Raw genomic sequence first — 19849 nt, forward strand, 5'->3', positions numbered from 1 at the left:
ATTTAGATCATGCCAGCACACAGCATTTTTTAAAACAATGAAAAAAATCTGACTGTACTGCTGAATTTATCACATCTTACTATGAAGTAACCATTTGATCACTCTTAACCTTTATCACATGCAAAAATAAAGTTTTCCACATAAGCAAATCACTGTAAAGCCTCAAATTCTGTAGCATTTTCTAAATACTACAGTTATTGGTCTTCATCTGTCACTTTCCACCCTATGATAGTTTCTGATAAAGGCAGGGGCAAGGTGCTTTAGAACACAACTACCTTGTGTATCCACTAGGAATTAATATGTATGGCAGCTCTTTTTGGTTCAATGGGTACATCACAAAAATCACTGCAGTCATCTTGCAGCACTGTGAATTGTGATCTTGAACATGTTGTGAAGTGCGTTTTCCAAGTCTTAGATCACAATTTTAAAACTAAATTGTTTTGAATTAAGTCCTTGCAAGCAGCCTTTGGAGGTGATTTTGATCTAGAATTAGATCTGGGCTCTGACACAGAATGTCACCACTCTTACCACTCTTCTAGTTCCCTAGTTCCAAGGTGCCTTTTCACTGAGTTACAAGAAGTACAGAATACAAACATCACTCTGATAACAGTGGCTTGTATAAAATATGCATGTCCACACAAAATGAGATGTGATCCAATACAAATGAGTCTTTGTATGATAAATTCCACGATAAGTTTGTTCTCTTACCCTCTCCTGAACTTCTAGATCTGCACTCTGTACAAACTGAGGCAAACGCTCAATCATCAGCTGTGTAATTTCCTGAGCTGCTTCCTTTTCCCCAGCTTGTTCTTTCTGCTGTAGGATGGATGCATAGAGCTTCACCATGTTCTGGACGTAAACTGCCTGGATGTGGCCTGGTAGAGTTGTAACTTTAGGCCTCAGCATTGCTTCTAAAGTTTGGTTCGCTTCCTCAAGGTGTCTAAAAAGACAGTAAACATATGAAAGAAGGCAACTGAGCAACTTGAACATTTTGTCAGTCTTCATAGAGAGTTTTTCAAAAACCTCTGTTAAAGTACAAAGCATTGCAGAAAGACAAGAGAGACTACAAATACATAATCATTTGCCCTCTTCATCTTTTCCCCTTTCAAATGACAGCAGTAACATGATATAGAGGAATCTACAACTTTATCGTTTTAAAGAAGGGGGAAGGGGAGGGACTCCTTAGCTTTCACCTCTACAGTTTCAGTATTTTCTCCATTAACTAAGCATTGCACATTACGTGCAACTGCACTGACAACCTGGGACTAGCAGCCCAGGTACCTTTCTGCCATTCTGTACTTCACCACTGCATCAGTGAGGTGGTATTTCCAACCAGTTACTGAACCAAAATAAAATGTGGATGCCCCATCTCTGGAAGTGCTCAAGGCCAGATTGTGTAGGGCCCCACTTAAGCTGATCAAACGAGTGGCATCCTTACCCATGGCAGGTAGCTGGAACTAGATGTTTAAGGTGTTTTCCAACCTAAGCCATTCTGTGATACAATACCGTGGTATGTCCAATTTATCAAAATGAAGGCTAGGTAAAGCACGTGTGCACACACAACCAAGAGACAAATATATCTATTTAAGATAAAAGTTAACGTTGACACAACACTGAAGATTGTCCTACTGCTGGTACAGACCGGTTTGGGACAGAAATAATACTTATTCTCATGAAAAGCAAGCTCTGCAAAAACCTCTCAAAGGCAAAAGAGGAAGAAAAAAAAAAAAAAACACATTTCAGTCAAACAGGCTCACTGGATATTTTCCCTATCATGTAAATAGAGTTAGACTTTAATTATTTAAGAGTTCAGTCACCGGCGGCTTAAGGTCTTGACTGCTTACATCCAAAATCATGCGTTACTGTATGAGTGGGCAGGAATACAGAGAAAAAAACAAATACTCAAAATGAAGCATCTGTTTTGAGTAGAGGAATCTCATGGCGGTGAAGGAGAAGGAAAGAAGCAATTCTTTTATTAATAATAAGGGTGCACATTCTAAGCCATCCTTCTCTCAAAAAGTAGTTTTTAATGATCTGAATCTGTGTCTGAAAGAAGCTGTTCGAAGTGTCAGACTTCCCAAATGCACTTACTCAGAGAATTCTCCACATATCCACGCAGCAGCATAAAGCACCTCACAGATTCCGTTTCTCTGGGTGTTGCTGGCTATGAGATGTGCATTGTCCAAAAGCATAGCCATTTGAGAAACTGCAAATTTACGAATAGCTTTAACTCTAATAGCTACATCTAACATCTGAGCTGCTATAAGATGCCCATGGCGTGTGCCTTCCAGTCGGGTCAGTTCCACCAAGATGCTTATGTACCTACAAAAAGGAAAAGGGAAACAATTTTATTAATGGACAATCACGCATTACCATTGCTGGCAATTTCAAATTTTGACACAAAGCCACTGACCATTCAAAGTTCGTGATATATTGGTAATTGGACTGACTACAAATATCTATGATTTTAGTCAGCAGCTCATCCCGGTACGTTGTCCCTTCTGCTTTATCCACATGAATCATCAATTTCTTCACTATCTCCATCAAGTTCTTCTTTGAAACCTGTTGAAAAGTTATCAAAGAGTTGAACCAAAAATAAGCTATTTCCTGTACTGACAAATTCTTCCAATTCCAGTAAAGCAACTGCTAACCTCTTCGATGGACCTATGTTACTGTGTTAATAAGAAATCAGAACCAAGGGCAAAGACCCTCCAAATGAAAAGCACTTTATTACAAAACTTGTAAACAGTCGTTTCACAGATCAAGTGTTCTCACCACAAAGTTTCCCCTGTAGCCTATGCACACTTTATAAACTGCTCTGCACAGCTGCAGAATGTGTGCACAAAGCTGGCTGCACACAAAAACAACCAGAATGAAATTCCACGTGTCATTAAGAAGTCATAACAAAATTGAAAGGGCAAATTTGACAGAGAAGCAGCTTAAAGCTGCCTTTTCCAAGTGCTCCAGATTCCTTCCCATTCTTTGTATAACTTATGTCAACCCCAGCTGTCGCGTGCTGCAACATGGACTGCAATGCAGAAGAGCAATGACTTATCCCAGTATGTCCACGGCCACTTTTCACCTAGAGGAAGGAACAGCGAATTCTTAGGCCTTCTGGGTGACTTCCATAGTGCCTGAACTCAAAGTCTTTCCACAGCTGGAATGTATTTAAAGCCCTCGTATACTGTACCAGATCTTTTATTTGCAAGAAGTGCCAGAAAAAGCATGGCAGTTGTTATTACAATGCTACTGAGGATAGGAAAAGAGAAAGGTATGTGTTTTGTTTTTTAAACATTAGCCTCATAAACAAGGGGTCACATGGACTAGAAGGGAAAGGAAATAGGTGCGGAAACATACCATGCCATACAATAGATCTAAAGCTCTGAGACGGATAGACTCATCTTTGTCATCCAAACATTGGAGAATGAGATCCTTGTGAGACTGAACTGACTTTGGATGTGTTTTCAGGATTTTGGACATAGCTAACAATCCCAGGTATTTCACTGTGAAAGACAAAATAAAACTTCTTTCCAAATATAGAAATACTGTTGTGTTATGCATGAGAACTTAATATTGACTGCTTTTACTTACACCAACTTTTATATGTTCAAATAACCATCTCTGACGAGGAGGACAATTTTTGAGAAAAAGCACATCGCAGATTTTCCTCCATTTTATAATCCCCCCCCCCAGTTCACACAGTCATCACAGCCTTCTTTCACTTCAAGCTTTATAATTTTTAAAAATATTTAAATATATATATATTTAACATATAGAACCTATGGGTTTTGAGAACTGGCATCCTAAGATGAACACAGCTTAAAAAGCACAAAGAAGATTGGTGTGTTAAGCAGAAGCCCTGTTCTCAACGAAAAAAAGGTCAGGAAAAAAGGTCAAGAAAAGCTTTTGCACAAAGAAGGTTTTTACGATGTTTTTTGTAGTCACTAAAACAGCAACCATTCCTACATTTTACTATTATGCTTTCACTACTGAATAGCCCTCACTACTCTGCGAATGGGAAGTTTATAAAAAGGGATAGGAAGTGAAGTGTTTGAGATTTTCAAGGCCGCAAGCAGTAATAATAACTCGTCTTTTCCTTATGGGTCCCTTTCAACTCGGGATATTCTATGATTCTATGATCTGTTTTTAAAAAGCTCCTTATAAGAAATGTTCAACATCAAAAATTATTTCCACATTACAAAACTAACAGTTGCTTACAACATACCAGGCACTATAATGAGTAAGCTGTTTGGAAAAAACTCATTGCTCTAAGGCTGCTGGATTTTCTCCCCAGTGACTGGTTGCTAAAAGCTTCCATGCAGACATGCAACATACTTACAGTTCTGGTCAGAATCTTCTATCAATATTCTTAACTTTTGTACACAAAGCTGGGAAAAAAAAGACCATGCTTATTACAAGCCTCAAAAGCCTACATTAAACTGTTTGTAAAGTTTACTCAATACACAAGGGTGGCTAGAGCACATAAGGAAGCATTCTAAGGAAGACTTGCAGCCTCTGGTAAGATAGCCTTGTTGGATATACAGATTTCAAAACAAAAGGAACAGAGTTCTTATGATTGCATTGATACAAGATGAATAAAACAAAAACTTTAAAGGAGGGGAATTTGCATATTAAATGAAAGAAAATAACAGAATTTATATCGGAAATGCTTCAGCTTGTAGGATTCCACCCATGTGAGAGCTCTTCAGTGAGCTATTTATTGCTTTAACAAAGGAACATAATCCAATTTCTCCATAGCATCTGGTATTACACAGAAGAGTAGAACAAGTAACACCCACCAGAACCCAAACATCGTTATACCTGGATGCTAGCGCTGTGATTAGGCATCCCAGAGGATAGGGAGATCAAAACTGAAACAAACAAACAGAGGTTTTGGTTACTAGATTCTGAATAAATATAACAGAACACAAAGATCAACAGCTAGCTCAGCTCACAAGGGAAGATAAGTTTTTATTGTTTATCTTTTCGGTGAGCTAGGGAGGGAAGAAGGTTGTAGTTCTTATACTTTATGAAAAGGAATAAATATCAGGGCAGGAAAAAAATGTAAAGGCATGAGCTGTTGAAACAGCCAGGTCAAAGCTGCTTTATATTAAACGTTAACGAGAGCAAAGTGTATTTTACTGATATCACACAGCAGTCACGGCTGTAAATATGTCACCAGCTACGGCACAGACGAATTTAAATGTACACTTCCCTAATGTAATGAAATGCAGCAATGGATCCTAGAGTTTAATATATTTAAACTGGAGTTTTTCATCAAGCCAGCACGAGACTCAAGGCTAAATCAGCTCCTGCTGTTGATTACATCAGACATTTGTAAAGCACCGACATGTAACTCATGGCAGGAAAGGTGGTGGTATCTTGATAACCACTGTTGCCACCTAGCACATCCATGCCAGCACAATCCTTTACCAAACCAGTAACACAAACTGACCTTAGTGACTAATAAGTGCAATGGCATTTTACTCTCCATAATCCTGCAGAACTACATTTATGGGAAGGAGTGTGGACAGTGGCTTTTCAGGCCATGCAGGGAACTGGCAGGTGCAAGGTGCTGCTCCGATGCAGACACTCAGCTTCACATTCTCCAAATCCAAGTTTTACACTATGGTCCCTTAGCAGGCCTCCCTGAGGTGATCTTAGTGAATGAATTTCTCTTTGAACCAGATTCAGGACAAAAGGGAATGGCCTCAAATTGCACTAGGAGAGGTTCAGGTTGGAAATTAGGAGACATTCCTATTCAGAAAGAGCAGTCAGGCACTGGAACTGTTTGCCCACATAGGTGGTGGAATCACCATTCCTGGAGATGTTTTAGCAAAGGTTGGACCTGATTCCACCTGGTTCAACTCAAACCATATAGACCATGCACCATGGTTTAGTGGGTGATATTGGTGGTAGAGAGACGGTTGGACCAGATGATCTTGGAGGTCTTTTCTAACCTTAATGGTTCTGATTTACCCTATTTTCTCTCAGGAAGACACCCTCTTATCCACAATGGAATTAGCCTCAGTGCTATTTTTTCCTCACCATTATAACTTCATCTTTCATTTCCCTGAATCAGTGAACATGAAGCAAGTGACAGGTCACCACTTCTTTGAACTGATCCAATACAGTACATTCCTGCATCATTATCCCTTGGAGAATGCCAAACTACCCATGAGACAGACTTACAGCCGAATGGTGGATATCAACAACCCTCTGCTTCCACGAAGGCAGGAATGTGCCAGGTTTCAGCTGGAATACCATGTTACCCCATTTTGCCAGTTTTTCTCCATCCCCAGTAGTGAGTTCACATCCCTTCCCCACTCAAAAATGAATGTAAACTACAGATCTATTATTTCAGTGACTTCATTCAAGGAATTGCACCAAGTCTTCTTTATTTCTCCAATTCCACAGCTTAAGAAAAAAGCCTACTATTTTTCCTCACATAAGAAAATGTCGTCAAAGTTTTTATGAGGCATTGACCATGTTCTTCATTTTATTGCTGCTGGCATATTTCAGTTCTAACAACACTTCGGAGCTTGAATATAAATAACATATAAATTATATAAAATATAATTACTCATTGTTAGTGCTTTGTTTTAGCCTTTAGCAAATAAAACATAGCTGTAATAACTTAGCCTCATCTACTGACAACAAAAGATTTGGGTTACAGTTACACAGTGAAAGAAATCACTGAAAGTTTGCCGAGTGATTTAATTTGGTTATAGAAATACATTAAGTTAAAAAACAGTCACAATTAATTGATGACAAAGTTCATCATGTTCCTTCTAGGTCACAAATTTTAGTTCTCACCTGCTATTACTGTGTTCACACATTCATATAAGAGAGACATGGCTGAGGTGCTGAAACAGAAATCAAGTATTTTAAATAGGGAATAAAACCATCACATTTTGAAGAGTTGTCAGCAATATCTTGGAGCTAGTTAACACCTTTAATTACACAGGAAACTGCCAGTATTCTGTTCCATATACCTCCAAACTAGAAGAAGTGATTCTCACTTATAAATGGGAGGGAGGTGGTACAGCTAGCTTCTGAACGTAAGGGGGAAGCTGATGCTGCAGTCCTCTCCTTGACTTCCAAAACAGAATGTAGTAGAGATGGATTAAGTCACTTCTTCTCTAAGAAGAGGCAAATAACAGTACTGTAACAGGAGGGATAAGGAAGGAAGCGGTTACTCAAAATCTCAGTCCCAGTTTCAGAGCACTGAACCAGTCTTGTCCAAGGATCGAATCAAGTCCTCTGCCCAAGGTCAAAAATTTACGATAAGAAAAGCAGATGGACAATCTCCAGGTCTCTCTCTCCAAAGAGAATGAGTCACACATGAACAGCAGACTCTTGCTCATTCCTATAAGCCAGCAATGTATTTTCAAATGTCCTATTCCACTCCAAACATAACTTCAAGAAAATCGTCGGTTGAACACTCGGTAAATACAGTGCGATTCTGAGGATTTCACTTAGAAAAACTGATTTACACAATGGAAACAAAGTGTCCCCCAGCCACACAGCAAAACTCACAAGTAACAAAGGACTGCTTCTGGAAAAGCAGGTCTGCAAAGGTCATGAGCAAACAGCTCTGGAAGCAGCAGTCACAAACTGCTCCTGTGAAGGTCACCTAGCACATGGTATCCATGACTCTGACATGCTCAGAACTGGGACAATCACTTTTGCTCTCTATGCATTTTGTGGTAGGTGGCAGGCTGGCCTTATGCATGTGTGATATGAGACCCAAGCTGACTGACAATGGAAGCCAATCAGAACAGGGTTATGTCCTCGGAAATAATGAAACGCTGGGGAAGGTGGAGAGGACACAGACAGGACTGAAGACATTCTGTCCATCTTGCTGCTTTTTCTAGTGAAGTACTGCTTCTAGTGAGTTTGTATGTATGCATCACTGTCGCAAAACTCTCCTTAGCTCTTTGGATGTAAGCCTTCTGGCCGGTCTGCTCAGAACCAGCCTTACAAGCAGCACTCTGAGGATGAAGAGAAATTGTTTGTCTGGAGCTCCCTCTCACTGCTACACATCTGTTTTAAATTCTCATTCATCCTCATGCTCTGCCACATTAAGAGAAACCGATCTTAACCTTTGGTAACTCCAACATAGTAATACACTCTTTCCATATCTGGAAATATTTATTTTATTCCTTCATCCTTTCTGAGTTTAGTTCAGAATTAGATCCAAAATAATAACACAAACCAGCTTTAACAAGGCACAAGGATATCTTCAGATTTCTTTATCTAACTGCACTTCCAAAAAAGTCAAGAGTCAAACGTGCAGAAGAACAGAAGAGGCAAATACACAGCTTTTTTTTTTTTTTTTTAAAGCATAGGTGGTTTTTTTTTGTATTTGTTTAAATATATGCACCAAAGCAATCCCTGGCTTAAAATGAGTGAAGTCAAAGCATGCAAGCTTCTGAGAAATTCAAGACAGCTGACACCCAAATGTCCTCATTAGGCTATTTTATCTCAGTCAAGGTTTTTTTTTTTTTTTTTTTTTTTTTTTTTTTTTTTTTTTTAAAGGAATAGTTCTAATATTACTACTTTGATACTGAAACCAACACATTCAAGCTCAGGAAGAAGTTCAAAAATGCATCACTAGACTTGGCTACTGACCTACCTAACACACACTTCACTAATCCTGAGTAAACAAAGTAGTATTTGTTATACATACCTGTGTATGAGGTTGGTCAGCGGCTCGATTAATTTCTTTCCCAGCCTAGGTTCTAATGGAGTAAGAGCACCAAACTATTTTAAGAAGTACAAACAAGAAACTGAATTAATAGCTGGTTTTAAGCAACATAAAAACATTATTTAAACTACATTTCATTATATTTAACTAAGCTATATTAAACTATTTTTTACTCTAAGTTCACAAACACTAGGAGACTTCTGGTTCTTTTTTTAATTAGAATTAAAGGTAACTATACCTACAAGCAAGAAACCTATTTTCATACTTAACACAGTTTAATGAGGGTCCCAATCCTCTAAGTATAGGTAGAGAATACTTGCCAGTTTTATAATTTTAATGAGAACCCAATTATTGGTTGACGATGTCATCAACTTGAAAAAGAGTGGAGCAAGAGAAAGGTAGTTCTTGGGATTGCGTCGAGCCAGCTCACAAATAACATTTACTGCAGCAGACTGCACACCTGGGAAATAGAAGTGAGAAAAGCAGAATTCTCATAAATACTTTAATTGTAATTGAAGTTTCTGGTGCAGAACACCCAGAACAAAGGCAGTTAAACATTCAGACTTGTACATTCCAAGAGGAATGGTTCAGCCTCATTACCAGTGATGAAGTAGCGAACTAAACATAGGAATGCAAGACAAACTCAGAAAGGATATTATTTAATTTCGGCTGCTTTCTAATACATCAAACTATGTATATCTGCTTTGTGTCCACTATCAGAGAACAGGACACTGCCATCCTCCTCCCCTCCTTACTGTAGATAGCTTGTTTGAGGGACAGACAAAAATTAAAATCATTAACCTTATCTACCATATAGTTTCCAAACACTGCTTCTTTAAAATGTATTTAGACATTTTTAATTAAACCAGAAAACGAAAATCTTAAACAAGATGACTGAACAAGTTAATTCTAATTGCTCAGTCTCAAATTGATCTCAATTTGGAGTCTTCTAGTCTAGGTTTTATAGCATGTAGTAGTTTCTTCCCATAAAGCATCATAAATAGTTTCTTCCTTTGCAGGTGGTTTGGCTTGTTTCTTTGTTTTTAAGAAATATTGTCCCTGAAAGATGCATCTTACATGCCCGTAACAAATCAGTCAAGCAAACATATCTACATTTTCCTTCTACACACAGAAATCAACTGGAGTTTGTGAAACTACAATGCACATAGTCCTTGAAAAAGATATACAGCATTTTGGCATTGTGAAGGAAGACTAGTACCTTCCAGTAACACCAATTAGAAGAAAAAAGTCTACTGAATGTGACTATTTTAAGTACATCTATTGCCAACAGACAATAGCTGCAGCTTTACAGAAGTGCACAAGAAACAAAAAGCTTGAAATCACCCAAAATATTTTCAACAGTCAAGTTAAGCAACAAGCCACAGATCACTAAGCAGCTTTGTCCCATTAAAGTTTAATCCACCGATACAGTTTTAGTAACTTTAGCCTTGAAGAACGACCTAGAACACGTTTTTAATATGGTAACATCTGTCAAAACTCTCATATGGCCATCTACCTATTCAATCACTGTTTGTGCTCAGATATTTTTTCATTTTTCACTCCTCTCTACAAGCTTGAAAAGCATTTATACCTAGATGTTTTGGAGCAGAAGCAATTTACTAAAATCCACTCACCAGGATCTGGATCTTCAAGTTTTTCTTTAAGGCGAGGAAACGCAGGACGGAGGGACTCTGGGTATTTCAGGAAAACTTTGTACATGATTAACACTGCCTTCTTCCTGATATAAGGCTTCGTATGGGACATCTGTTAACGAAATAATTGGGATCAGGCTCTTAGCAAATTTACACTTCCAAAATTCTTCTCAAGGCCCTGTGTCCACACGAGTCTCTCTCAAAAGTGTTTCATAAGAGACTTGGCTACTTCAGGTTCCTAAAACTCAGCTTCTGACGGGTGAGCAAAATACCATCATTTACCACCCCAACTAACAGAAATAACCAACGCAATCCTACTGAGCCACAAAGGCTGTAAGAGGTCCCCAAAAGACTCAAAAGGGAAAAGTGTCAATTTTCATATGTAACAGTTCTAAATGTAAAAGATATTTACTAGATTTGAACAATTTAACATTCTTTAATTATAGGAAAAAAACATTACTGAGTCTTATCAACTCACCAGTGTCATGATGTCATTTGCCAAGTCCCTGGCAAGATCTGGAGTAACAAAACAGGACAAGCCAGTCAGTGCAACTCCAGTATCATATTGGTTAGGGCTACTCAGATCCTAAAAAAGGAAAAAGAAGCTCAAAAATTTAAGATCACAAAGGATGTTGAGAAACTACTTTTCAGACCAATTTCATTCACTCAACAGATATGAAGCAAAGCTTCTGTTCCATGGGAACGTTTATACCAGCTATTAAGAGGAATGTCCTCCACCACCTGCTAAAATACAGCTACCATGGGGATTAATAATTGGCACGGGGAATTTAAATTATAGATGGGTGACTGCAACATCAAAGCAACTAGAAACATCATACCCTAGTGGTATTTCAGAAGTGGCAAAAAATTAAAAAACTCAGACATGATCACAAATATATTTAAAACCCTAAAAAAAAAAAAAAAAGAATTAAATACTAACACTGTTAAATCAAAACCAAGTTGTTATTGGCCTCACTGGGAACATGCACTCTTGATGAGTGCATAACACTGTCCTAGCTTAATATATTAGAGAAATGAGACTGCTTTCCTTCCAAGCTGCTGGCAGCACCATGACTTTCAGTGCATAAAGAGGGAACACAGGCTATGGTGTAGAACAAATTTCGTTTGTCAAGTTTCTTTGTACTTATTTGTAGTCAATGTAGTATAGTCTGAGATGTTTTTACGATTCTGACTCCTAAAAAAAATTAATACTATCTGAGCATGTTCACTTGCAGACTACAAAACCAGACCTCATGGAATACGGAGCATTACAGGATGAATCCTTAATTGCAGTTATTGGGAAACAAATTTGAAGTGAACTGCACAGAGCATCTGCAAACAAACTGAGAATTAACAGTCTGGATTCATTCGTACAAGACCACAATAGGAGATCTAAACACAGGCCTTCAGGATTCTGTGTCATCTGCATCTCATTTTGATACCTCTTGTAGGGGGGACAAAATTAGATTCTACTTTGAGAATAGCTAAATTACTTCTTAAGGAGCAACAAAACTTTGCAACACATTCTGGCTTTAACGTATCTGCAGTCTTTAGGAAAGATACTGGATAACATCCCACTGATCTTTTTTAAGCAAGTAAATACAGACAGCTGGCATGAGACAGCAAAAGGGAAGCCTATGGACAACTAAGCATTCCATTAATCCTTCAGATTGTATAATCAAAGCAGACTGTAAACCAAGTAAATAGAATTCTACAATTTCATATTCTTTAAAAGAAGTTGATCCTTAAAAAAGTTGTACAGTTTTCAAAACACAAATAGGGAGACGGGGCACAAAAAAATTAAGAACTGAAATCAAGAGTTTACCTTTCGGATTTGATTAGTAGTCAACATAATTACATCAGTCCCTTCATGAAAGCACTGAGAGGCAGCTAGGTAACCAATTCTCTGTGAAAAGGCAAGGAGAATAAAAGCCACTTTTAAAAAGTAAGTTTAGACAATGTTTAGATCAACAACAACTGGTGGTTCTACCGCAATTTTGGTAGAACAAAAGCTACCAGCTTTTGCTTTCAGCAAAAGCAGAACAATTAGACAAGAGGTTTGCATAACAGGGTTCTCTATTTTTTCCTGACATAAACCCTTTTTAATAATCTCAGACAAGTAATCTTTAGATGTAATACATCTACCTTACGGGTATTAAAATTATCTTTATCTCCCTGCACTTTGTTAGAATGTACAGGTTCAGTGGCCAAGATGATGTAGAAAATAGGACAGTCAGTAAGAGAAACGGGGAATATTTATTTTGTCCTTGTTGTACCAAAACTCCTTAACTCCTGACTTTCAGGTATGAAAGCCCAATCTGGAAGCCATTCTTTACAAAGTAATGTTCCATCCTATTTATTTGGTGAAAAAGAATAAGCACAAACAAAACCTTACAGAGGAAAAAAACACATCCACCCACACAGAACCGTGCACTTTTTTCCACAGAAGATTTAACAGCTGTTGTCAAATACCCAATAGAAAAAGCCTATAGTAGCAGGTCAAGTATTATATACTAGAAAATAAACAGTCTATGTCCTTTCCATACTGAAGAAATCAAACGATCATGTGCCAATATATTAAATACAATAATGAAACAGCTTGGTTAGTACAGGAGTAATTACACCTAAAACTCACTTTAAATGTAAACTTCGATGCACTCATGACTTCAATAATATTGAAAGCAGCCCAACTGATGTCGTAGCCCAGCATCTGTAACTGTAAGCAGAGAAGGCTAGATTACTAACTTCTAAAATACAAGACTCAAAAAATAAGTCAGAAAATTAAACATAGAACAGGAGTCCAAAAATAATACTACAAGACACCTCAAGATTATGACCCACTGTTATGTTCTATGCCACCTGGAATAAGCTGAAGACATCCAGAAGTTCCACTAGAATCAAGTTTTAAACTCTGCCTTAATTCCAGGTACTACATAGCAGTTTTATATGCATCACTGTGGACAGTTTTTCTCCCTCTTAAAAAAATAAATCACTCTTTAACAGTTTTCCTGTTTACTGCAAAGGACTGCACAAAGAAAAACTGCTCATGTAACTACCTAAGAAACAATCCAGATGAGAACTACTTTTTTTAATTGGATTAGTTTTAAACCAGATTAGCTTCCTGATCTAGCTCAATAAAATTGCACAAATACTAGTGCCAGCACAACGAATGGAATGGGAACACGCAGACTCTGATGTCAGAGATACGTACGGGAGCATTTTTACCCGCAGCCTGCACTGCAAACAGTTAAAGCTAGCTGTGAAACCAGTCTAAGAATAAGCAGGCTAGATCCTAGTCAACAAGGATGAAAAAATTAAAAGATGCAATCGCACTGTATCCCCACAAGGCACTTACATATGTAAGTTTGCAGACTGCATTTGATTTCACTGCAATGTTATCCTGCTTTAGCTCCTGCTTGATCTCATCGATGCACTGGGAGATGTATTTTGCCTGAGGGAAACAAAAAAACATGCACGCTCATTTACCATGGAACATTCACTTCTGTAGATTTCCAACACATTAATGGGAAGAAGGCAGCAGAACTCATCATTTGCAAGAACCAAATCCATCTTGCATGCAACATTTAGGTAAGCACTTTACTCTGAAGGAACTGCTCATTAACAAGAATGTAATGCTTTATTACAAAACTGAAAGTACACTAAGTTGTTTCTTCACTGTATTTCCTGTCTTCTGCCTCCAACCCCACTGTTCAGCCTAGAGCTTTAGGATCAAAGACTTGCAGCCAAAAGCTGGTCAATGGAGATCGTGTGCCTAGTGGTAAGAACAAACACTTGAGTTTCACCTCTCCTAGAACATGTATTAGACCCTTACCTCAATGGAAAGCCAGAGATTACTGAGTCATTACGCCTAGAAATAATCACATAAAAGACTAAGTAGCCCACAAATTTAAGTTGTTTGATGAAAAGATGAGTCCTCTCTTCTTTTGGGCGTGCTGGATGCATACAGCACTGCAGATGTGCACTCAGAACAGTCCTCACACCTGAAGGAGCAGAGCACAAGTCTTTCACTAGGTAAAAGTACTTCTGGCTGGCACTTGCCATTCACTCCAGAATTGGCAAAGATGCCTACCCTCCCCAGCACAGGAATTAGCTAACTGATTTTGCTATTTACACATTTTGAAAAGCAACACCTAGTTATTTGTATGATTTTCTCAGTAATTCAGAGCCAAATGTCACAATGTTTACATTTAACTATTTGGCCCTTAGCTTCTTTCCAAACAATCACATCTGTGCTGGTGGGAGGGATATGGCAAATGCATGATCTAAAAATATCTGTACAGATTTTACTTCATAAGTAGGCTTAACTCTGGGATTCTTTCAGTTCACAATTAATTATGATTTAAGTACTGAACGCATCTGCTACAGAAGTCATGAAAACTTAAAAGCAGGGACATAATCTCTCCTTAAAAAGCCACACATACAGCAGTGCATTTATCATTCAATATAAATAAGTCAATTTCCGGAAGAACCGGGTCAGAAAACAATTACCTAGTTTCAAAGCAGAACTCCGCCTCCATACCATTACCTTCCACCAAAAAGATATTTTCCACACAGAAGTCTATTAGTCTGCCTTTAACTAACACTTCTCTTTACATTAAATTTTATTATCCCAACTGTTCTTTGGCATTCTACAATGTCCTACAGCAATACTCATGCTTAATGTCATGAAATTTTGAAGCAGAGAACGTTATTTTTAATCAACAGTGGGTGGCAACAAAAGAACCATACAAGGTCTGTAGTGCAATGAGATGCTGCAACGATCCAGGTGAGGAAAAGTAGCAACTGAATTTTAACACTAGGACTTCAAGCTCCATGCAGCAGCCATCTAATGGCAATCCATACTGCTCCAATTTAGAGTGTAGTGATACCAAAGTTAGAATCCACCATCAGGATGCACAGTGAGCACACAATTCAGTGCAGGAACAGTTCCATTGGGTTAACAGCCTTAATGTAAACAGAGTAATTTGTCTGGCCTCTCTCTCAAATCTTGCACTTACACAAGGATAAAAGGCAATGCTAAGCTCTGATGGAAATGTGTTATTCCGAGAGATTTCTACTAGAAGTCTTTGTTGACCTCCCTGGAGTTCTCATTTGTCCCACTCCTGCAGCCTATGGAGGTCCCTCAAACAGCAGCCCTGCCCTCCATGCAACCCCACAGGCCTGATTAAAGAAAGTAAGCAAGCAAATGAATTTACATAGGAATAAGTTAAACTCATTGAAGTGCCTGTATTTGGGATAGAAATAATATCTTTGTATCAGAAGTCTTCGTTTTAAGGGAAGGCAGGCCAAACGCCCCTTTCCTCTACTGGCATTCCTCTGTCCTCCTGAATAGGAGTGGATCTCACCTGCCGCGAAAGGATAGCACTGCCTGCAAATGCTTGACTATATGGAGTCCAGGAGACTTCTCCTAGAAAATAGAAGATTTGGGATTCTAAACAGTCATGACGGTGATCCGAGTCCAGACAACTCCCATGGAAGAGTTTAAAATCACAGAATCACACAGAATCACAGAATTTTCTAGGTTGGAAGAGACCTCAAGATCATCGAGTCCAACCTCTGACCTAACGCTAACAGTCCCCACTAAACCATATCCCTAAGCTCTACATCTAAACGTCTTTTGAAGACTTCCAGGGATGGTGACTCCACCACTTCCCTGGGCAGCCTGTTCCAGTGCCTCACAACCCTTTCAGTGAAGAAGTTCTTCCTAACATCTAACCTAAAACTCCCCTGGCTCAACTTAAACCCATTCCCCCTCGTCCTGTCACCAGGCACGTGGGAGAACAGGCCAACCCCCACCTCGCTACAGCCTCCCTTGAGGTACCCATAGAGAGCGATAAGGTCGCCCCTGAGCCTCCTCTTCTCCAGGCTGAACAAGCCCAGCTCCCTCAGCCGCTCCTCGTAGGACTTGTTCTCCAGGCCCCTCACCAGCTTCGTCGCCCTTCTCTGCACCTGCTCAAGCACCTCCATGTCCTTCTTGTAGCGAGGGGCCCAAAACTGAACACAGTACTCGAGGTGCGGCCTCACCAGAGCTGAGTACAGGGGGGGACGATCACCTCCCTAGCCCTGCTGGCCACACTGTTCCTGATACAAGCCAGGATGCCGTTGGCCTTCTTGGCCACCTGAATTCACGTTTAAGCTGAAAAACTTCTTATGTAGGAAATATGTATTTGACCTGAGATGCTGAAAGAACGACTCACACAACATGCAACAAATCTCCTAACACATTGTGCTGCTAGGGGAGCATAAAATATTCAAGGCTCAGTGCACCAGAGCAGTGTCACAGAATCCTGCGCACGTATCTTGTTGCCATGGCCTGGGCAGCGGGGCCAGTCCCTGCTTTCATGCAGAGTACTGCACTGCCCACACCCAGAAAGCATCACTGTCATTTCTCACAGCTCCTACCCAAACCTGCTTAAACATTAGCCTCGGTTTCCTAAAATCCTCTCAGGAGTTGAATCCAAACCAGTGCATGACCAGAAGGGGGACAAAATAGCACAGAAGTTAAATACTGTACAACTCCAGCACAGCCAAATGCAGGCTCCTGAGTCTCCAGGCACACCCAGCAGCTTCAGCAACCTGCAGGCAAACCCTTGCCAGTAATCTAGTCTAACAGAACGAGCAAATTCCTTAAAGGAGGACAGAAAAGCGTATTGGAGAACTCAATCATATTGGAAACTAAAACAAGGCCTTCTGAAGAGCAGAAAAGTCCTTCCAAAATAAACATACACCAAATCCTAAAAGACCACAAGGAATGAAAGCCTATATATAGAACGCTTTAAAGGCTCAGGGGTATTAACTTTTTGTTAATCTCTTTCGAGTAGCACTGCATTAATGAGCAATATGAAGAAAACCACTCTGTTTAGTCTCCTGTTTAGATCTGAAACCCAACAAACAGCTCCCATCCCAAATTCCCTGCCCCATCTAACTAAACACAAAGCAAATAAGCGTGTGTGTGTGTGTGTGCGCATGCAGCTCTTTAGAGCTTCTCCTGGCTCTCCGGCCAGCAGCACCCTGACCTTGCGAAGCACCAGCCCAGCGTTGCTCCACCAAAGCAGCGCCACACCGCATGAGGTCCCCTGGCCCCACACAGCCTTTGAGCCGTGCAATTCAGCCAAAGCAGACAGTGAAAGGGAGGAGGACCACGCGATGCAATGAAAAAAAGTGTTTGGATATCTGTAGGCATCGTGGACACCAAGCAAGGCCTAAATATTTGCAAGAAAAAAAAATAATTTAAGTACTGAAATAGACCAAAATTGGGTTAGTTTTCCCAGCACTGACTCACTGATAGTTTTTTGCATAAAGCTTTCGAGTATAGCAGTTCTCTAGTGTGGTAAAACAAATATTTCCCAAGGATGTAATTGGTTCAGTTTTTCCTTAAACACTTTTCAGATTCCATGAAGAAAGGAAAGCAAAAGGAAACACTTCAGAGTTCATTTCTGCTCACAGTACTGAATCAATACGCAGTGATTCAATACCCAGTATCAGTACACATCTTAACTACTGGCCCTGTCAGTCATACATGAAGCCTTCCTGGGATGCTACTCAATTGCTCGTACGCTTTGGCTGCTTGGCTGAGGAGCACTTTTAAGTCCCAATATTTATAGACCTTGAGCCATTCCCAGCCAGACTGCATTGAGCAAACAAGGCGATCACAAGGAAGCCTCTCACTCCAGCTGGAGGTAAGAACAAGCAGAGCCAGTGAGTGAAAGAACATCAGCAGGGCGATGGCAGCCCTGCCAAGGCCGCGACTCCACAGTCAAAAGCTGAAGAGCATACAGTAACACGGGGAAAATGCCAGAGCAGCCACTCCGGGGCTTGCTTTTTCTTGTATCCTTCAGGAGGAGGAAAGTTACAGAATCACTCGGAGCAGTACAGCTAAAACCCAAGAAAAGCCTGCGGATATAAAGAGCAATCCCTCAACAAAGCTGTGTGCACAGCATGAAATCGTAATGCCTTACTGTATTCCTCCAAGCTGATGGGGCAAGCACTTCATACCCACTGACAAAATATGCAACATCATTTAATATAAGCCCAAATTCTTTAATGAATCCTTGACCTCAATCAGAAAATACATGCATTTAAGCCAGCATGAGTGGCTACAGCGAGAATGAAGGTACCAAAAATCAAAAACAATCCCTCAGACAGAGGGAGGGAAGGAAGGAAAAGTGGGTCATGGTAAGAAGCCAAAACATCAGTTTATAGGATTCTTTTTATTTCCCAAGCCATGTTTTTTGAATTAAGTTTGAAAAACGTTCAAACTGTGTTCCAAGCTCTGCTCAAGACAAAACTTGGTCTTTGCTGATGATTTCAGAGATGTTCACAAAAGATTAATTTTTCTTTTCTAGCAATACACAAACAAGGCTGGGAAATCGCTCCTCCAACAGAGCAATCACATTCCTAGGAAGCGTGATGCTCTGTGCTGCACTTCCATCAGCATTCAAACTTAGTATTTTACAGGAGATGAGAAGACAGTAGTGGTTAGATAAATGTCACTGTAATAACTTCACATTAAAACCAATTGTGAATTATATGCATTTCCAATAGTCTTGAAGAAGATGGACTCTTATCTGAACCACTGCATCAATCTCTGAAATCAAAAGGAAGCAAACTGCTTCTCACCCCTTAGGGTTACAGCTCAGCAAACAGAAGGCAGTGAATCCTTCAAGTCCTTAACAGGACCAGTCTCAACCCACTAGATCTGCTGCAGCTGATTTGGGGCTCATGCCTGGCGCTTATTCCAACAGCAACAGGCTTTCGACCCAGACCAACAGCAGGCGTCAAAGATCGGCAGTCCCTGTTTGTACCACATCTTCAGGGTTAAATACAGTGTTTGAGAAAGGGATGATTAACAGTCTACACCAGAGGCACTGAGATATGAAATGAACGCATTACTACCATCGTAAAACAACATTTGGAATAAGACAATATTAAAGAAGTACAGAGCATGACACTTGTGTTGAGCACAGTAGCGCTTATCAGTTCTTTGTAACATTGAGACATGCTTGACATTAAACCCCATGAAATTACACTGAGCACAAGCACGTGATGATCTCACATGAGCTGTGCTATGACCACCGCGCCAACTTCCAGGGAACCAGTAACAGCTGCCTGCCCCCACCTCTTGGTGGTTGTTTTGTAGAAGACCTTAATAAAGTACTACCTGCAGGATGCGAGCCACATGACATGACCATGGTGCTTCACATACAAGGCAGTTACACCACAGACACCTCATGGAGGCAAAGCAACTTTCTAATTTGTTTATGCTTCAAGCAGAAGAGCCTGTTATGAGCACAGCACAGATCATCTGCCACCTCCTAACTTTGGAAGAAGGCTGAAAGAAACATATTGTTTGCCATCAAAACCCCCAAAAGCCCTTCATGTCAACAAACCCTAGTAACTGACTACAGTACCTGAAACACCAGCATCATACCTCAACAGCTCAACATAAATCAACTGAAGTAACAGC

The 19849-nt window shown here is 39.8% G+C and overlaps 1 protein-coding gene across 1 annotated transcript in view; it reads right to left on the reverse strand.

Moving 5' to 3' along the window:
• Positions 1-19849, reverse strand: part of AP3D1 (adaptor related protein complex 3 subunit delta 1) — a 43831-nt gene that overhangs the window by 15537 nt on the left and 8445 nt on the right. The window contains exons 2-15 of the mRNA XM_032203499.1: positions 13718-13813; positions 12998-13078; positions 12188-12268; positions 10841-10948; positions 10345-10474; positions 9031-9170; positions 8693-8766; positions 6817-6866; positions 4822-4871; positions 4340-4388; positions 3358-3503; positions 2414-2562; positions 2092-2322; positions 709-940 (exon numbers count right to left, since the gene is read on the reverse strand). Coding sequence (XP_032059390.1) covers positions 709-940; positions 2092-2322; positions 2414-2562; positions 3358-3503; positions 4340-4388; positions 4822-4871; positions 6817-6866; positions 8693-8766; positions 9031-9170; positions 10345-10474; positions 10841-10948; positions 12188-12268; positions 12998-13078; positions 13718-13813 — 1617 coding nt within the window. The remainder of the gene's footprint in view (positions 1-708; positions 941-2091; positions 2323-2413; positions 2563-3357; positions 3504-4339; positions 4389-4821; positions 4872-6816; positions 6867-8692; positions 8767-9030; positions 9171-10344; positions 10475-10840; positions 10949-12187; positions 12269-12997; positions 13079-13717; positions 13814-19849) is intronic.

This window comes from Aythya fuligula, chromosome 26, assembly GCF_009819795.1.
Source record: "Aythya fuligula isolate bAytFul2 chromosome 26, bAytFul2.pri, whole genome shotgun sequence".
Lineage (NCBI taxonomy): Eukaryota > Metazoa > Chordata > Aves > Anseriformes > Anatidae > Aythya > Aythya fuligula.